Source organism: Fusarium poae, chromosome 1 (assembly GCF_019609905.1).
Source record: "Fusarium poae strain DAOMC 252244 chromosome 1, whole genome shotgun sequence".
NCBI lineage: Eukaryota > Fungi > Ascomycota > Sordariomycetes > Hypocreales > Nectriaceae > Fusarium > Fusarium poae.
Window position 1 is genome coordinate 5925816 of NC_058399.1, and position 13999 is coordinate 5939814.

Genomic DNA, 13999 nt, shown 5'->3' on the forward strand with positions numbered 1-13999 from the left:
TAAAGATTATTTTAAAGATTAAAAAGTAACTTTATTTAGGGTATTTTACCTTTTAATATATTAATATTATTTTTCTTTTAAATATTATAAAGAGCCTTTAAGGCCTTTTTCTCTTTATATAGTAAAGATTTAAACTTTAATTTATTAGCTTAATAATTAATTATATAATTAAAGGTATTATAGTTAAGAATAATAAAGGTAATAATTTAATTATTAATTATATTAATAATATTTTAACCCTAGGTATTAATAGGAGTATTATATTAAAGGTAAATATAGCTATTAAATAACTTTATTAGATATTTTTCCTTAAAAGTAAAGTTAATTATAAAGATTAAGCTTTTATAAATAGTTCTTTAGTTTAATATATAGCTAATGTCACGGGCTGAGTCCGGCGGTACGGGTGGACAGGGAACGCTTCGGGCGTAATAGGTTCTATTGCTACGGATAGGCACTGCAGGCAGGTCAGGCTCTATTAACAAGACGTAGCTCAAGGAGCTACGTTCAGGATCTGACTGGCGGTCTAACTAAGGTTACGGCGATAACGCTATCGCCACGTGATCTGATCCACTTGTGGCTCTAGGGTAGGTTGGTCTGACTTCGAGCTGTGACAGTGCCCCCCTCTTTAGCATCGAGCTCTGCCGAGACGGGCTACTGTGGTCCGGGCTTGTCAGGGTATCTCCTGTGGAAGTTCGCCACGATCTCTGCAGCATTCTCCACGTAAGCAGCAGGGACTTCTGTTGGGTCTGCATATCCGGCCCATTTCACAGTATACTTCAGCCTGGGGCGGCCTCCTCGGCCTCGTCTGTCCCATCGGGAATCCACAATGTCTTCAACCTCCCACTCTTCCACTCCTTCGGCTTCTACTGGCGGTGGCGGGTCTACGTTCTGACCGGGCAGCGGATTGGTGGCAGCTGGCTTTAGCAGGCTCGTGTGAAACACGGGGTGTATCTTCATGCTGGCGGGCAGTTCCAGTCGATAGGCGTACGGGGAGATGACCTTGCCGATCTTCAACGGGCCGATGTTCTTCCAGTCTAGTTTCTTCTGTGGCCTAAGGGTCTTGATATTCCTGGCGTCTAGCCACACTGAGTCCCCCTACTTGGTATCGTCGGGCAGGTCGTCTGTGTCGGTTCGCTTGGGCTTCGTAACGGGCTTGTGCGGCAATGCTTTCTGATCTCAGGTGCTCTAGGATGTCGTTCATCGTCTTTGCGAACTGTTCTGCGTCTCTAGTGGCTGGGGTTCCTCTGACTGTAATCGTGGGTTCAAAGCCCATTCGCGGGTGGAATCCATAGTTTGCAAAGAACGGAGATACGCCGGTGGTTTCGGATTTCAGGGAGTTCGCTGCGAACTCGGCCAGGGGGAGCCATCGGTTCCAGTCGTCCTGTAGGTATGACACGTAGGCTCGCAGGTACTGTTCCAACACAGCGTTCAGGCGTTCAGTCTGTCCGTCGGTCTCAGGGTGGTAAGCGGTGGATAGTAGCGAGCTGATCGACAGTTGTTTGGTGAGCTTCTGCCAGAACTCCGCTACGAACTGGGGTCCCCGGTCCGATACTATAGTCTGTGGGAGCCCATGTAGCTTCCACACTTCCTTCAGGTAGTAATGGGCTGCGTCTTCGGCATCGCAGGTTCCTTTGCATGCGATGATATGTCTCATCTTGGTCAGGCGGCAGGCTATAATCAGGATGGCGTCATTTCCTTCGCTGGGCGGCAGATGTGTGATAAAATCCATTGACACATGTTGCCAGGCTCGTTCGGGGATAGGCAAGGGTTTCAGCACACCTTGCTTCGCTTCTCGGGCTGGGTTGGCTCTTCGACACGTATGGCAGTTCTTAACCCATTGTTCGATGTAGGCCAACATTCCGGGCCAGTAGTAATCCCGGGAAAGCAGGTCATAAGTGCGGGCACGACCTGGGTGTCCTGCTATAGGGTGTTCGTGGCAGGCTTTCAGCAGGGCGGTCTTGAGGGCGTCGTGGCTCGGGATATAGATGCGGTCCCGGTACAACAGTCGTTCCTGGACGATCTTGCACTCTGCAAGCGTAATCTTCGGGTGTCGCGGTGCGTCGGTCCTGAGGGCTTGTAGTATCGACTGCAGGTCTTCATCGGTCTGGTATCCTTCGTTCAGCAAGCGGTCGATCTCTTCTGGTAGCTCTATTGAGAGTGACGGCTCCTCGGGTGTTGGTGCGGGTTGGTTCTGTTGTAGTGGGTGGCGGATGCGGGCTCTCTGGACTCGTAGCGGCGGAAGTTGCCAGTTCTCTTTCTTTAGTACCACCTGGCTTTGGTGCGCTAAGCGCTCATCCCCCTCTTTAGGGAGGTCTTCTGACCTCCTGGTCAGGGCATCGGGTTTAACTCCCTGTTTCCCAGGTCGATATGTGATCTGGAAATTAAATCGGGACAGGAACTCAGACCAGCGGGCTTGTCGTCGGTTAAGTAACTTCGTCGTCGTAAAGTACTCCAGGTTCTTGTGATCCGTGATCACTTTTATCGGTGAGGGTGCCCCTCCAGTTCGGGTCTCCATTCTTCGAAGCAGCGAATAATGGCCATGAGTTCCTTATCGTAGATCTCGTAGTTGCATTCCGTGGACGTATGCTTCTTGGAGAAGAAGGCTACCGGGTGCAGCCTTCCGTCATCGTCGTATTGCGACAGCACACCGGCGGATACATAGTCAGAGGCGTCTGTCTCCAGGATTACGTCCTTCGTCCAATCGAAGGGGCGTAAGATCGGTGCTGATGTGAAGGCTCCCTTCAAGTCTCGGAAAGCCTTTTCGCAGGTTTCGTCCCAGACGAACGGTACGTCTTTCTTTGTCAGGTGGTTCAACGGGGCTGTAAGCTTAGAGAAGTCACGGATGAACCTCCTGTAGAAGTTCGCAAATCCTGTGAAAGCTTGTACATCTGTCAGGCAGGTCGGGGTTTGCCAGTTCTTAACAGTTTCGATCTTTGCAGGGTCCATTCGGATGCCGTCTCGTCCCACGATAAGGCCTAGGAACTTGGTTTCCGTAACCATGAATTCGCATTTGGCTGGGTTTGCGAATAACCCGGCAGCTCTCAGTTTTTCAAGCACCATCTTTAATTGCTCGACATGTTCTTCTCGGGTCCGGCTATAGATCAGGATATCGTCCAGGTACGCAGTGCAGAATATATCCAGGTATTCCCTCAGCGCATCATTAATGTACCGCTGGAAGGTCGCGGGGGCTCCTGTTAGGCCGAAGGGCATAACCAGTGACTCATATAATCCGAATCGGGTGCGGAATGCTGTCAGGTACTCCTGGCCTTCCTTGATACGCAGATTATTGAAGGCCGATACGATGTCAATACGGGAGAAGTATTTCATACCAGACAGGTTATTCAGGGATTCTTTGATCAGGGGGGAGCGGGTAGCGGTCCTTAACCGTAATATTATTCAGGGCTCGGTAGTCCACGCAGAAGCGTAGACCACCGCCGGGTTTCTTGACGAATAGTACCGGGGAGGCTACAGGCGACGAGCTTGGGCGGATGAATCCTTTACGCAGATTCTCGTCTAGCCACTCTCGTAGGGCTGTCAGTTCGTTCCGGGACATTCCATACAAGGGTCCAAACGGCAGTTTTCCTCCTGGGGTTAGCTCGATGTGGTGGTCTCCAGATCGGTGCGGTGGTAGCTTCTCTGCCTCCTTAGGCGAGAAAACGTCCTGGAACTCTCGAAGTTCTTCCGGCAGCACGAATGCCTCTGGCTCAGGCTTAAGCAGGTAGTCCAGTTGCTTCAGGGTGACGGTGAAGAGGCGGTAACGGTCCTTCTGGCTGTATATTCGGGCGGTTCGCAGGGAAACCGGGAGGATATCCTTTCCCTCCAAGGCTGGTGGGATACTCCCTTTCATCTGGCGCATGAACTTCTTCGGGACGGTCTGTAAAGCCTTAATCCTTGTAGGCTTGGTTGGGGTGTTGCAGAATTTCTGGCAGTACGGGCTGTTAAATGTGAACGTGTGGGCCGCGAAGCCCACCTGCGGGTCGTGTTGCTTTAGCCAAGGCATTCCCAGGACAATAGGGTAGCTGGCTAGCTGGGTCACGTAGAAGATCATGCTCTTCTGCTCGTGATCGGCAATGCGGAGTCCGGCGCGGACGTAGTAGGCGACCTTCCCGCTCTCGGCAGGTCGCCCGTCGAACACTTCAATCTCGAAGGTTCTCTTCAGGGGTCTAAACTTCAGGTTCTGGGACTTAGCCCAGCTCTCGTCGATAAACCCTTTTCCTTCCGCTCCGCTATCGGTCATAGCGTAAGACGGAATTGGTTCTCTTCCGGCCACATTGAGGCTGGCAGGCAGTATCATCAGGTTCGAACGTTGGTTGTTCTCGTTCTCAATCGGGATTCCATGAACGGAGGCGGCGGACAGTTTAATCTTCGGTACAGTAGGTGCGGGGGAGGGAGCCTGGCGCCGACTTAAGACAGGCTCACCCCGTTTTCCTGGCGTCCTCGGGAGTGTCTAGATCGGCGGGAACTGGCGCGGCTGGATGTAGGCGAGTGTGGAGACGGGGGCTGGCTGGTGCGGTTGGGGCTATAAGCGAAGGTGGCTTGACGGAGCCTGGTTGGACGTGTGTCAGGTTCGGGACAGTCGCGGAGGTAGTGGTTGGCTGAACCGCAACGGAAGCACTGGTTGTTCTCCCGTCGTTGGTTAGGGCGGTTATAGCGGCGCTGATTGCTGAGGTCCATAGGTTCTCCGGCTGGTTGGCGGTTTTCGGGGGGGCTTCTCCCTCTACGAGGCGATGGGGACTTCTTTCGGAGTGTCTGGGGGTACTCCTTCAGCGGCATATTCGTCTTTCGTGACGCAGGCTGTGGCTCCGCTGCGAAGCGGCGTCGTCGGTTTTCCAATTCTTGTAGGAAGGTGGCTAGGTCGTGATATTTATAGCTAGGCGGTGGGTTGTGTATAAGCATTCCGCGTAGTTCTCGGGAGACAGCTTGTTCCAACAGGGTAGGGAGGGCCTCTTCTGACATTTCTCCTTCCAGCGCGAGGCGTTGGAACTCGGCGAAGAAGGTGCTGAAATCCTTGTGAGTCTGGCGAAGGCGGAATAATTCGGCGCGGGCATTATTGATCCGGTTCGGGTCTCCAAAAGCGCGTTCTAGTAGATCGATAATATCCTGGTAGTCGGGGAGTTGGCATTCACCAGCTTTAATGTGCGGTAGGACTTGTGCATAGGCGCGTCCCTTAAGACGGCCAGTTACATAGGACATTCGGGCGAGGCGTGTCGGGAATCGGTCGTGGTTAGCTTTTAGTTTTGAGTGTATCTGGGAGACGAAACGGCGTAGGTCGCTCCGTTCGCCCTCAAACTTGTCAGGGTCGGGTAATCGTTCGGTAAGACTGGTTGATTCGGTAGATCGGGAAGAAGGCGGAGGAGTCGTTCCCATAGGAGTCGCTACACGAAGCTCAGCGGGAGCGCTAGTCTCGGGGGGTTCACGGATAGTAGGTACGGTAGGTCGGGTGGCATCGAGGGCGCGACGTTCGGCGAGGCGGGCCTCGAAGATGTCGTCGTCCTTCCTCTTTAGGGCCTTCTCGTGTTGTTGCTCAGTGTACTCGAGCTGGGCTCGGGCAAAGTTACGCTCAGTGGTGATTTGTTGCAGGGATTGTTCGAGTCCTTGATGTTTATCCTTCATGTTCTGGGTCTCATTCTCCAGCTGGGATATACGGTTCTGGGCGTTCTCGGCGTAGGTATAAACGTTCCGGAAGTATTCGAACCAATCGTCTAGGTGTTCCGGGGCATGGTCACGGAATGACTCGACGCTGTCCGGCAGGAAGGGCGGGAGCGGGCGGGCAGACATCGCGTTCGGTGTCCAACGGTTAGGAGCTACGTAGTGTCACGGGCTGAGTCCGGCGGTACGGGTGGACAGGGAACGCTTCGGGCGTAATAGGTTCTATTGCTACGGATAGGCACTGCAGGCAGGTCAGGCTCTATTAACAAGACGTAGCTCAAGGAGCTACGTTCAGGATCTGACTGGCGGTCTAACTAAGGTTACGGCGATAACGCTATCGCCACGTGATCTGATCCACTTGTGGCTCTAGGGTAGGTTGGTCTGACTTCGAGCTGTGACAGCTAAGGTTAATAAAGACTTTAAAGTTTATTATTTTATATAGTAATTTTATTAATATTAATATTAATATTAATAAGGAAATATTTAATAATTAACCTTTAAAAAAAATAAAAGCTTTTATAGTAATTATTATAATTTTAACTTTATAAATTATAATATATACCTTTAAATAGAACCTTTATTAGTATCTAGGTTTAAAAATAGTATTTCTTATTATATTAATTTTTAATATATACTTTAGGATTTATACCTTAAAAAGCACCAAATAATAGAAGAATAATCCATAGTTACAAATGAGATACCAATTTCCGGCACGGATTGGTCAAGCCTTTGATAACTCCTATGTGTTGAGTTCTTGGAACCTCCTGACAACTTGCTCATGCTGACCTTGAGAACTGATATGTTGCGAAGTCTTCAGGGTCTCGGTACGACCTTGTTCCATTGACCGCCTGACATTGCTTCTCTGTTGAGATTTCACGCTCTTGTAAATACCCTGAGCCGGATATGCGAGTAGCCCAAACATTGCTATGGATTGTCAGTTTGATTCATCAGACGATTAAACATGTCAACAAGCTTACCGCTGCCTGGCTTTGCGATCATATCGACTGAACCTTTTCCAACTCCCTTCAGGAAACCCATAGTCCCCTCGTCCTTGACGCCTTTTATGGGTTTGGTAACAATATTTGTGATGCCTTCATAGAAGCCATAGCCAAAATTCTGAAAAGACGGTTAGTTACCTCGCTTTAAGAAAACAGGTCATCTGAGGGTAAATACTTTTGCGGCGACTGTACCACCGCTTTTCCAATCAGTGACTGGGCCATGATCTCGAACCTCCTCTCCGTATAAACGAGGCACATTCTTAAGCCCTTCGGCCAAAGCCAAGGGAAAATCAACCAAGCTCCCTTTTACCACAGCCGTTGTCATCCCCTGCATTCCTTTCCCGGCTGCCAACGCTGCTGCTGCCCCTACAGAAGTCTGTGATCCATCCTGTCGAACACGTTTCATTTCTTTGAAAGGATCGATAAAGGTGCCTCCCAGAGAGGTTGTGAAGTCAGTCATTGTGCCCAGAACAGACGAAGCTCCAGCGGTCAAAGGATCCCAACGCTGATTCTCGATGCGGTAGTCCTTGTGTCGATGTCTACATCAAATTAGCAAAAGAATCAAATAAAGAAGCAACGAGTATCCCACAGCTTAAAGTCTCCCGTCTTGGCTTTCTTCGACTGGAGGAGGATCTGGAGTGCTTCATCCGACACCCGAATAGGGCTTCGGTTGGCATTTTTGGTTTTACTGTACCGCCATCGTGCAACGCGCTGTTCGAGAAGGTTACAAGACATGTCACCCAAAGGAAGATGTCGATGGAACGAGTTGACAGCTTGTTCGACGCCCTTTTCCTGACGCATCTGAGATGCTATAATCTCTGCTGACTTTTGAGCTTCAGGGCTAAGACAAAACCGAATGGCCTCGCTCAGGTTATCAACTGAGAGGCTGCGGTAAGCAATGGGATGTGGACCTGCTCCGTTAGATGCAACAACGCCTCCCCAGAAAGGTTGACTAAGCCCTGTGTCAGTATCTGCCAAATAGATGATTTTCTAAGCACATACTCGCCGAAAAAGGGGACGATTGTTGTCGGTCGCCCATTGATAAGACCGCATGCTGTAGTACCTGCTCCGCCGTGATGCACAACAGCAGCAACACGCTTGAAAAGCCATTCTAATATGATAGTGTCAGCTAGAGATATCCATCGATGTCTTGTCCGTGAACCTACCATGAGGGCAATCTCCCAGGTAAAATACTGAGTCAGTATTAGAATCTGTACCTCCAAGTTTGCTCCAGCCTCTGGATATGATGACTCTGATTCCGACCCGTAGACAAGCCTCTTTAATGATTCTCGTCATTTCTATCGGGTCTTCTATGACGATACTGCCGAACCCGATGTAAACTGGTCGAGGGCCATCAGATAGGAATCGTTCAAGATCGCTGGGTGGCGTGTAAGAAGGCTCGTCGCGCAAGAAGAAACCAGAAATGTCTAAACTCGTTAGTTTGTGGCCCTAATTAGAGATCTGATAGTTCCCTTGCCAATGTTGTCGCCCCAATCGGCTGGTTTGGGAACAAGAGCTGGTGACCAGCAGTAAGTATGGGGGATCTTCATAATCTCAACAATGTCTGGGCCAACAGCGGCGGGGAGTCGCTCTAGCTCCAGATCTTTGGCTCTCCAGGCGTTTATCACGTCGCCCAGGCTACAAGTTGTCAAGTCAGTATACGAACACACTACAACTAAGGAAGACCGGATTCTTACCCTTGCCAGGTCATCAAGTCAACGACGCCATAACTGAGGTAGTTAGATGCCTTGGGGTCCATGTTTTGTGACTGGACGTTTGCTAATGGATGTGGAAATGATCTCGTTGCCGTCCAGGGCATCGTGAACATGATATGAAGCGGAATACCCAAGGCCTCGGCACAATGAACATGAGCAAAACTTGGCGGATTTGCAATAATGGCATCGGCAACGAAAGCTTGAGATGAGATAGGGTCAGGCTTAACACAAGAGTTCCAACAGCCTTTGAGCATTTCACGAATCATGACACGTTTCCGACCAATATCGCCGCCACGAAGGCTCTGCATCGATGGGATGAGACCTGGGTTCTGGACCATGTACTGCAATATTTGGTCAATAATCAAGACGGAATTGGATAATATCAAGACTCACAGCCATGAGATCTTCAGGATCTCCTCCAATCGGGTAAAACTCAAGGCCAGACGACCGAACAAAGTCTGAAAATGTTTCATGAGTGGCAAGTCTGATCCTGTGACCATACCGTTTGAGAGCAACTCCAAGGGCAATAAATGGTTGCACATCACCTGTCGAATTTAGTAAAGGAGTTGGTGACTCTCTTTGCAAAACTGACCTCGACTTCCTACGACCTGAATCACAACGTTGAGGTTAGGACAAGGTTGTTGTGGGGTAGTTGAAGACTCTGCGATGGATTCTGGCTGATGTGTCTTTGGAGGAGGTAAGAGACGGTTGACCTCTTCCGGGGCCATAGATGAAAACGTGATATCCAAGGACCCATGTTCTTTTGGGTATAGTTAGCAATGGTCCCATCTGGGAATCTGTAGCAATTGACTACGCACCATTGACCGCAGCAGAGCTCGCGAGCACCGTGCCAGATGAATGCAATTCATAGGGAGGCGGCACATCCAAAGACTCATCAAGTTCACTCTTAGTATCGCTCATGGCGTCGTACTGCTTTGCTGATTTCCCTTTCTGGTTCGGCATAGTCTCGAGAATCGTTTAAAGGATGAACATGTGCAAACCCTTCTCTTCAAGTGTCAGCTTTAAGAAGGACTGACTGACGACTGTCAGTGGCTTGGCTTCTGAACATTCTCCCAGAACGGCGTAGTCGTGTTTCTCTTTGAGGTGGGTGGCTTGATGGAGACACTAAATTTGAACTACCGAGTCTAAAGTCTTCGCTCTTTTCGTCCCGCGTTTAGATGCTCGGTCTGCCTCGTTTAAGATCGTTCCAGTGTGACCCCATCAGACTTCAGCATATCAACTCGGCGAATTTCACCCAGCAGGGTCAAGCTGAATCAGGGCATCAGTTAATCCTTACTATTACCAGTTTTTGACGACTCAGTGTTAAGGGGCAATGATCTTGGCGTGATCTTGGTACCGGCAGGACTGTCACGCTCAAACCAACTTTCAGCCCTATCGAGAGATCTAATCCAAGCGGTAAAAAAGAGTTATATCCTTCTAGTATGGTTGGGTTTGATATGTCACCCCTGCCTGGCGTAATGGCAACTCGTGGAAGACATAGGAGACATATACAATTAGACAACAAAAGTTAGACTACATAGATGAATAGTTCAACACAGCAACATCGGTCTAGCAAGAGAGTTCACGGATAGGAATTACCAGTGTCGATCAAGGTTGAGCAAAAAAACCTTGAAAGGGTAGCGAGCGCATAGTGGCTCTTGAGAAATGTTTCTAGTCTATCATGCTGAAAGGTGAAGATATTGACGATTAATATTCGGTGTTATCAGTGTAGAAGGATTGGTATCATGATGACATTACTACAAAAAGATTGTTTATTTGCTTGCGTAGGAATTGATGCCGAAAGCCTTGAATAGCAAGAGAGTGTGGGTGCCCTGATACTGTCGCCGTTCAATCCTCAATATCCAGCCCAACTTAACAAGACGAGATGCCCTTCCTGGAGCCAAGACCTCTGAAACCACCATCAGCTGCAATGTCTTTCCCTTCTCGAAGCTTTCATCGCTGCTTGTGAGTCACGTCTGCAACGTGTCGAGGTCAAGCTTTGATTTCTCGCATAAAGGTGTCGTACCAACAAGATAATCAGACTGATAACAAAACTCCGTGAACGATCGAGCCTTTCTTTCCCGTCTCAGGCAACAATACTAGACTTTGAGAAAGTCCCACAGGGCGCCTTGTCCCTTGGTCTCAACTAGTTGTTCTCCATCATCTGCAACGTTCATGCTCCATAGCTCATCATGGCCATGCTTGGTCAGAAGCTCGTAGCCACCTTGGGGGCTTGGTCGGAGTGAGATGTATTCGTATGACAGGTGCTTCTCTGCTCTTGCAACAAACTTCTTGCTATTATTGTGGCCGATGATAGTCCCAGACACGCAGTTGCGGAAACCGAGCCATCTGTCTTTCTCGATGCATTCCCAGTGGTAACCGCCCTTGGGGTTCAGACCATCGGCAAGCTTGAGAGCACCACCGACGAGAGTGATGACTTTGTCTGTGTCACGCTGGCGAATGATGAATTGAGCGCCAGGATAAGGAACAGATTCGGTGTAGTCTGTGAGTATCTCTGTCATGACGGTATGTGTTGGGGTGGTGGTTCCGTCCATGGTGGATGATGTCGACATTGAATCTATCAGGATAGAATCTATCAAGTCGTACTCTTTGCCCATGTTGGTCGGGCTGATGTTGTAAGTCAGACAAGTTGAAGTTGTTGAAGTGAGGGACGGTGAGAGTTGGATGCCTCCACTTTGTTCCACGTCATCTGCGCTGCGGGAGGCCGACCAGTCACATCTTGTTATCTCAAGCGCTGTGGCGATGACTTAAGCTGATGAACGACAATAGTCAAGACTTCACTTTCTATCTAGCACAAACAAACAAAATCACACGCAATTAGATGGGAAGATACAAGAGCCACAACTTCTTTCACATTCGGTAAGCAAGAAACACTGGCTCACATGATGATTGCGGTGAAAACAGCTAATGGGATTTTGAAGGATCAACCAGTTTATCTCATTAGATCATTCATCTAACGATGTGAGGGACCCAACTATTGCGTTTGTTCTCTGATTTGGGTGGAATACGAGACAACTACTGTACCATACGCTCTTAAGCAGCCTTCCGGCAAACGTGAGTCCCATCTTTCACAGGCAAGATTACAAGCAGCTCATCTCATGCAGACAGGTTACAGCGCCTGACACCAGTTGGTGAATTGTTTCTCACAAACCACCACGATACAGTGCCTACCTACATCGTCCTAAACAAACCATGAAGGCAGTCTAACATTAGGCATCAATCGCATGCCGACGAGTCAACCCAGCCACAATCATTTGTCAAGTACATACCCTAGAGAATCCCATGTCACAAGGTCCAATCTCAGGCTAGCAATCCTTACTCCGTATTTACATTCACGTTCACATAAAGAAACGACGGTTGTGCTTCACTGCCCAGCCGAGACCAGCCAAGCCATGTCTCGTGTGACTGCAATCACAAACATCGTAACACAACGGCCTGGACCTTTCACGTCTCAAACAAAGCCCCTCAACCTCACAACTCAAACACCCCTCCCCCATGCTCATGACACCGAATGCTTCACAAACGGTCCGTCGCCCGCCTCGAATTCTTATGCCCATCAAGGTTAGCCACTAATAGAATAAGATGCAAAGCCGTTGCTATCAAACAGTGACAAACATGGACCCACGCCGCAGCATCCGGCCGGAAGAGCGCCACAGCCCGTTCTAGACCGCGAAGATCAATAACTCTGTTCTGCCAAGAGACTTTGTGGCTCAGGGCACGAGGACACGCAAACCCTTGGGTCTTTGAGGGTCTAGAACATCATCTCATGGTGATCCTGGGTATTCCCGACCCGTTTCCAAGGAGACGTACAGAGCTTCAGCGCCCAATGAGCAGCTCCACGCTAGGTCTGGAACTTCCCGTACTCAGTGCAGATTGCCATTGGAGGACTCGGCTGCTTAGGTCTCTGGGCAGAGGCGTAAAACGGAAAATGTTGTTGAAGAATGAAGGGCGAATGACATTGCACGCTGGCATTTGTAGCCAGTTTAGGTCAGAGACATGGCAATCAATGGTTCTCGAATTAGCCAGGAACACCCGGCCGGCAATCGGCAGGGCCTCAGTTGAAGCAACGTTGTATCAAATCTCGAGCTATTGATAACGGTCTTTTCCGGAGGCGTAACATGGGCCAAGGGACGAACGATTGACTACTGGCTGATACCATACGATACGACAAACGCCGCAAAGAAGAGTTGAGAAGATGAAGTTGCGCCGAAACGTGCCTCCCTGTAAGGGTCTCTGTTGACCCGTGCTCAGATAGGTAGGCAGTTATGAAGGGACCTTTTTCTTAGAAGGGAAATTCAGGTGAGCCAAGCCTTTGCAATGTACTCACTCATTCTACGTACCGGCATTTCCGGCACCCCATCATGACCTGATGGAACATAAAATGGAAATAACTGACAAAATAACTGATCAGATGCATAAGAGGGGTTCGTCACGCGAAAAAAGAAAAAAAACAAGCCCGCTTACCCCCCCTGGGGAAAAGGGTCATGTTCGTTCGTGGAGTCTTGAATGAATGCAATGCCGTGACTCCGAATGCACTCGAATCAAAAAGAAACAGGTGCATAGTGCTCAGTTACAATGCATCAAGCGACCTTGACCGTAAAAAGACATGGACTTTGACCATGCCAGAGCTTTGACCACTGGACCCTTGGAAAATAGAGTCCATGTCTGTCCTGGCTAGGTACCTATGAATAGATGAATGTTCAATAGCTTGAGCTTCCATTCCTTGTCTGACACAACACTTCAAAGGGACTCTTCAAAAATAGAGCTAAAGGTGCCTTAGTACAGTAGGAGGCTGAGAAGGAAGGACCCTTAATTTGTGTTAGAACTTCAATTCAGCCCTGACTGGACATGACCGGACCCTGGCTTCACGATATGTCCAGATTGAGATCCAAGCGCATGTGTTCTGGAAGGTTTCGACGTTGTCTCACGATGGATAAGCAAGCCCTCTGTGTGCTAATCTGATTTTAATTTCCCTTCAATTCTCTTTGGGGCTGCAATGTAACATCCGTTTTGTGCTCGTGCCCAGTAGCGTAAGCACTTATTGAGCTGGGGGTGACGACCAAAAAGCGGAATAAGGAACTGTAATACAAGAAAGAAAATATGCTTACAATGGCTGTAACAGATCTCAAAAGCACCTCATCCATCGTATGCAAAACACATGCTGCTCGTCTCACTTAGATGTCCAAGCGGGTCGATCAGATGGAAGGGGATCAGAACCCCCGCACCCCTACACGTAAAATTTAATAAGGGACCCTGCCAAGGAGTCAACAGAACAGAGTCAGTCGAGAAGTCTAGAACGATATCCTTTTGAAAAGACAGCGGCGCATTTCCTCACCAGAGCGGAAATGGAAATGGAAATGGAAATGGAAATGGAAATGGAAATGGAAATGGAAATGGAAATGGAAATGGAAATGGAAGAGGTAGACTCAGCTCAGCCCAAGTCAGAGGAGGATTGCCAAGCAAACTAGTGGTCGTCTGACAAAGAAAATAGTGAATCGAAACAGTAACCGTACAAGGGCATAACGTTAGCTAGAGAGTACGGATACAGCGCTATGCAATGAGGATGCCGCGGCATGAGATTACAAACTGCGGCATGGGATTATGTACGGTACAGTA

At 49.1% G+C, this 13999-nt stretch overlaps 3 protein-coding genes across 3 annotated transcripts; all 3 read right to left on the reverse strand.

Moving 5' to 3' along the window:
* Positions 1 to 4717: 4717 nt before the first annotated feature.
* Positions 4718 to 5778, reverse strand: FPOAC1_001936 (uncharacterized protein; the record flags this gene model as incomplete). Its single annotated transcript, XM_044846524.1, has 2 exons — positions 4718 to 4850; positions 4931 to 5778. 2 exons carry the CDS (start codon positions 5776 to 5778, stop codon positions 4718 to 4720), a joined length of 981 nt encoding a protein of 326 aa, XP_044712440.1.
* A 610-nt stretch (positions 5779 to 6388) lies between these two features.
* Positions 6389 to 9325, reverse strand: FPOAC1_001937 (uncharacterized protein; the record flags this gene model as incomplete). The annotated part of the gene is made up of 11 exons (XM_044846525.1): positions 6389 to 6573; positions 6627 to 6765; positions 6823 to 7186; positions 7237 to 7599; positions 7650 to 7758; positions 7814 to 8096; positions 8159 to 8285; positions 8345 to 8703; positions 8756 to 8907; positions 8955 to 9122; positions 9181 to 9325. 11 exons carry the CDS (start codon positions 9323 to 9325, stop codon positions 6389 to 6391), a joined length of 2394 nt encoding a protein of 797 aa, XP_044712441.1.
* Positions 9326 to 10461: 1136 nt separating this feature from the next.
* FPOAC1_001938 (uncharacterized protein) lies at positions 10462 to 10980 on the reverse strand (the record flags this gene model as incomplete). Its single annotated transcript, XM_044846526.1, has 1 exon — positions 10462 to 10980. The coding sequence occupies one exon, from the start codon at positions 10978 to 10980 to the stop codon at positions 10462 to 10464; it is 519 nt and encodes a 172-aa protein (XP_044712442.1).
* Between the last annotated feature and the right edge of the window lie 3019 nt (positions 10981 to 13999).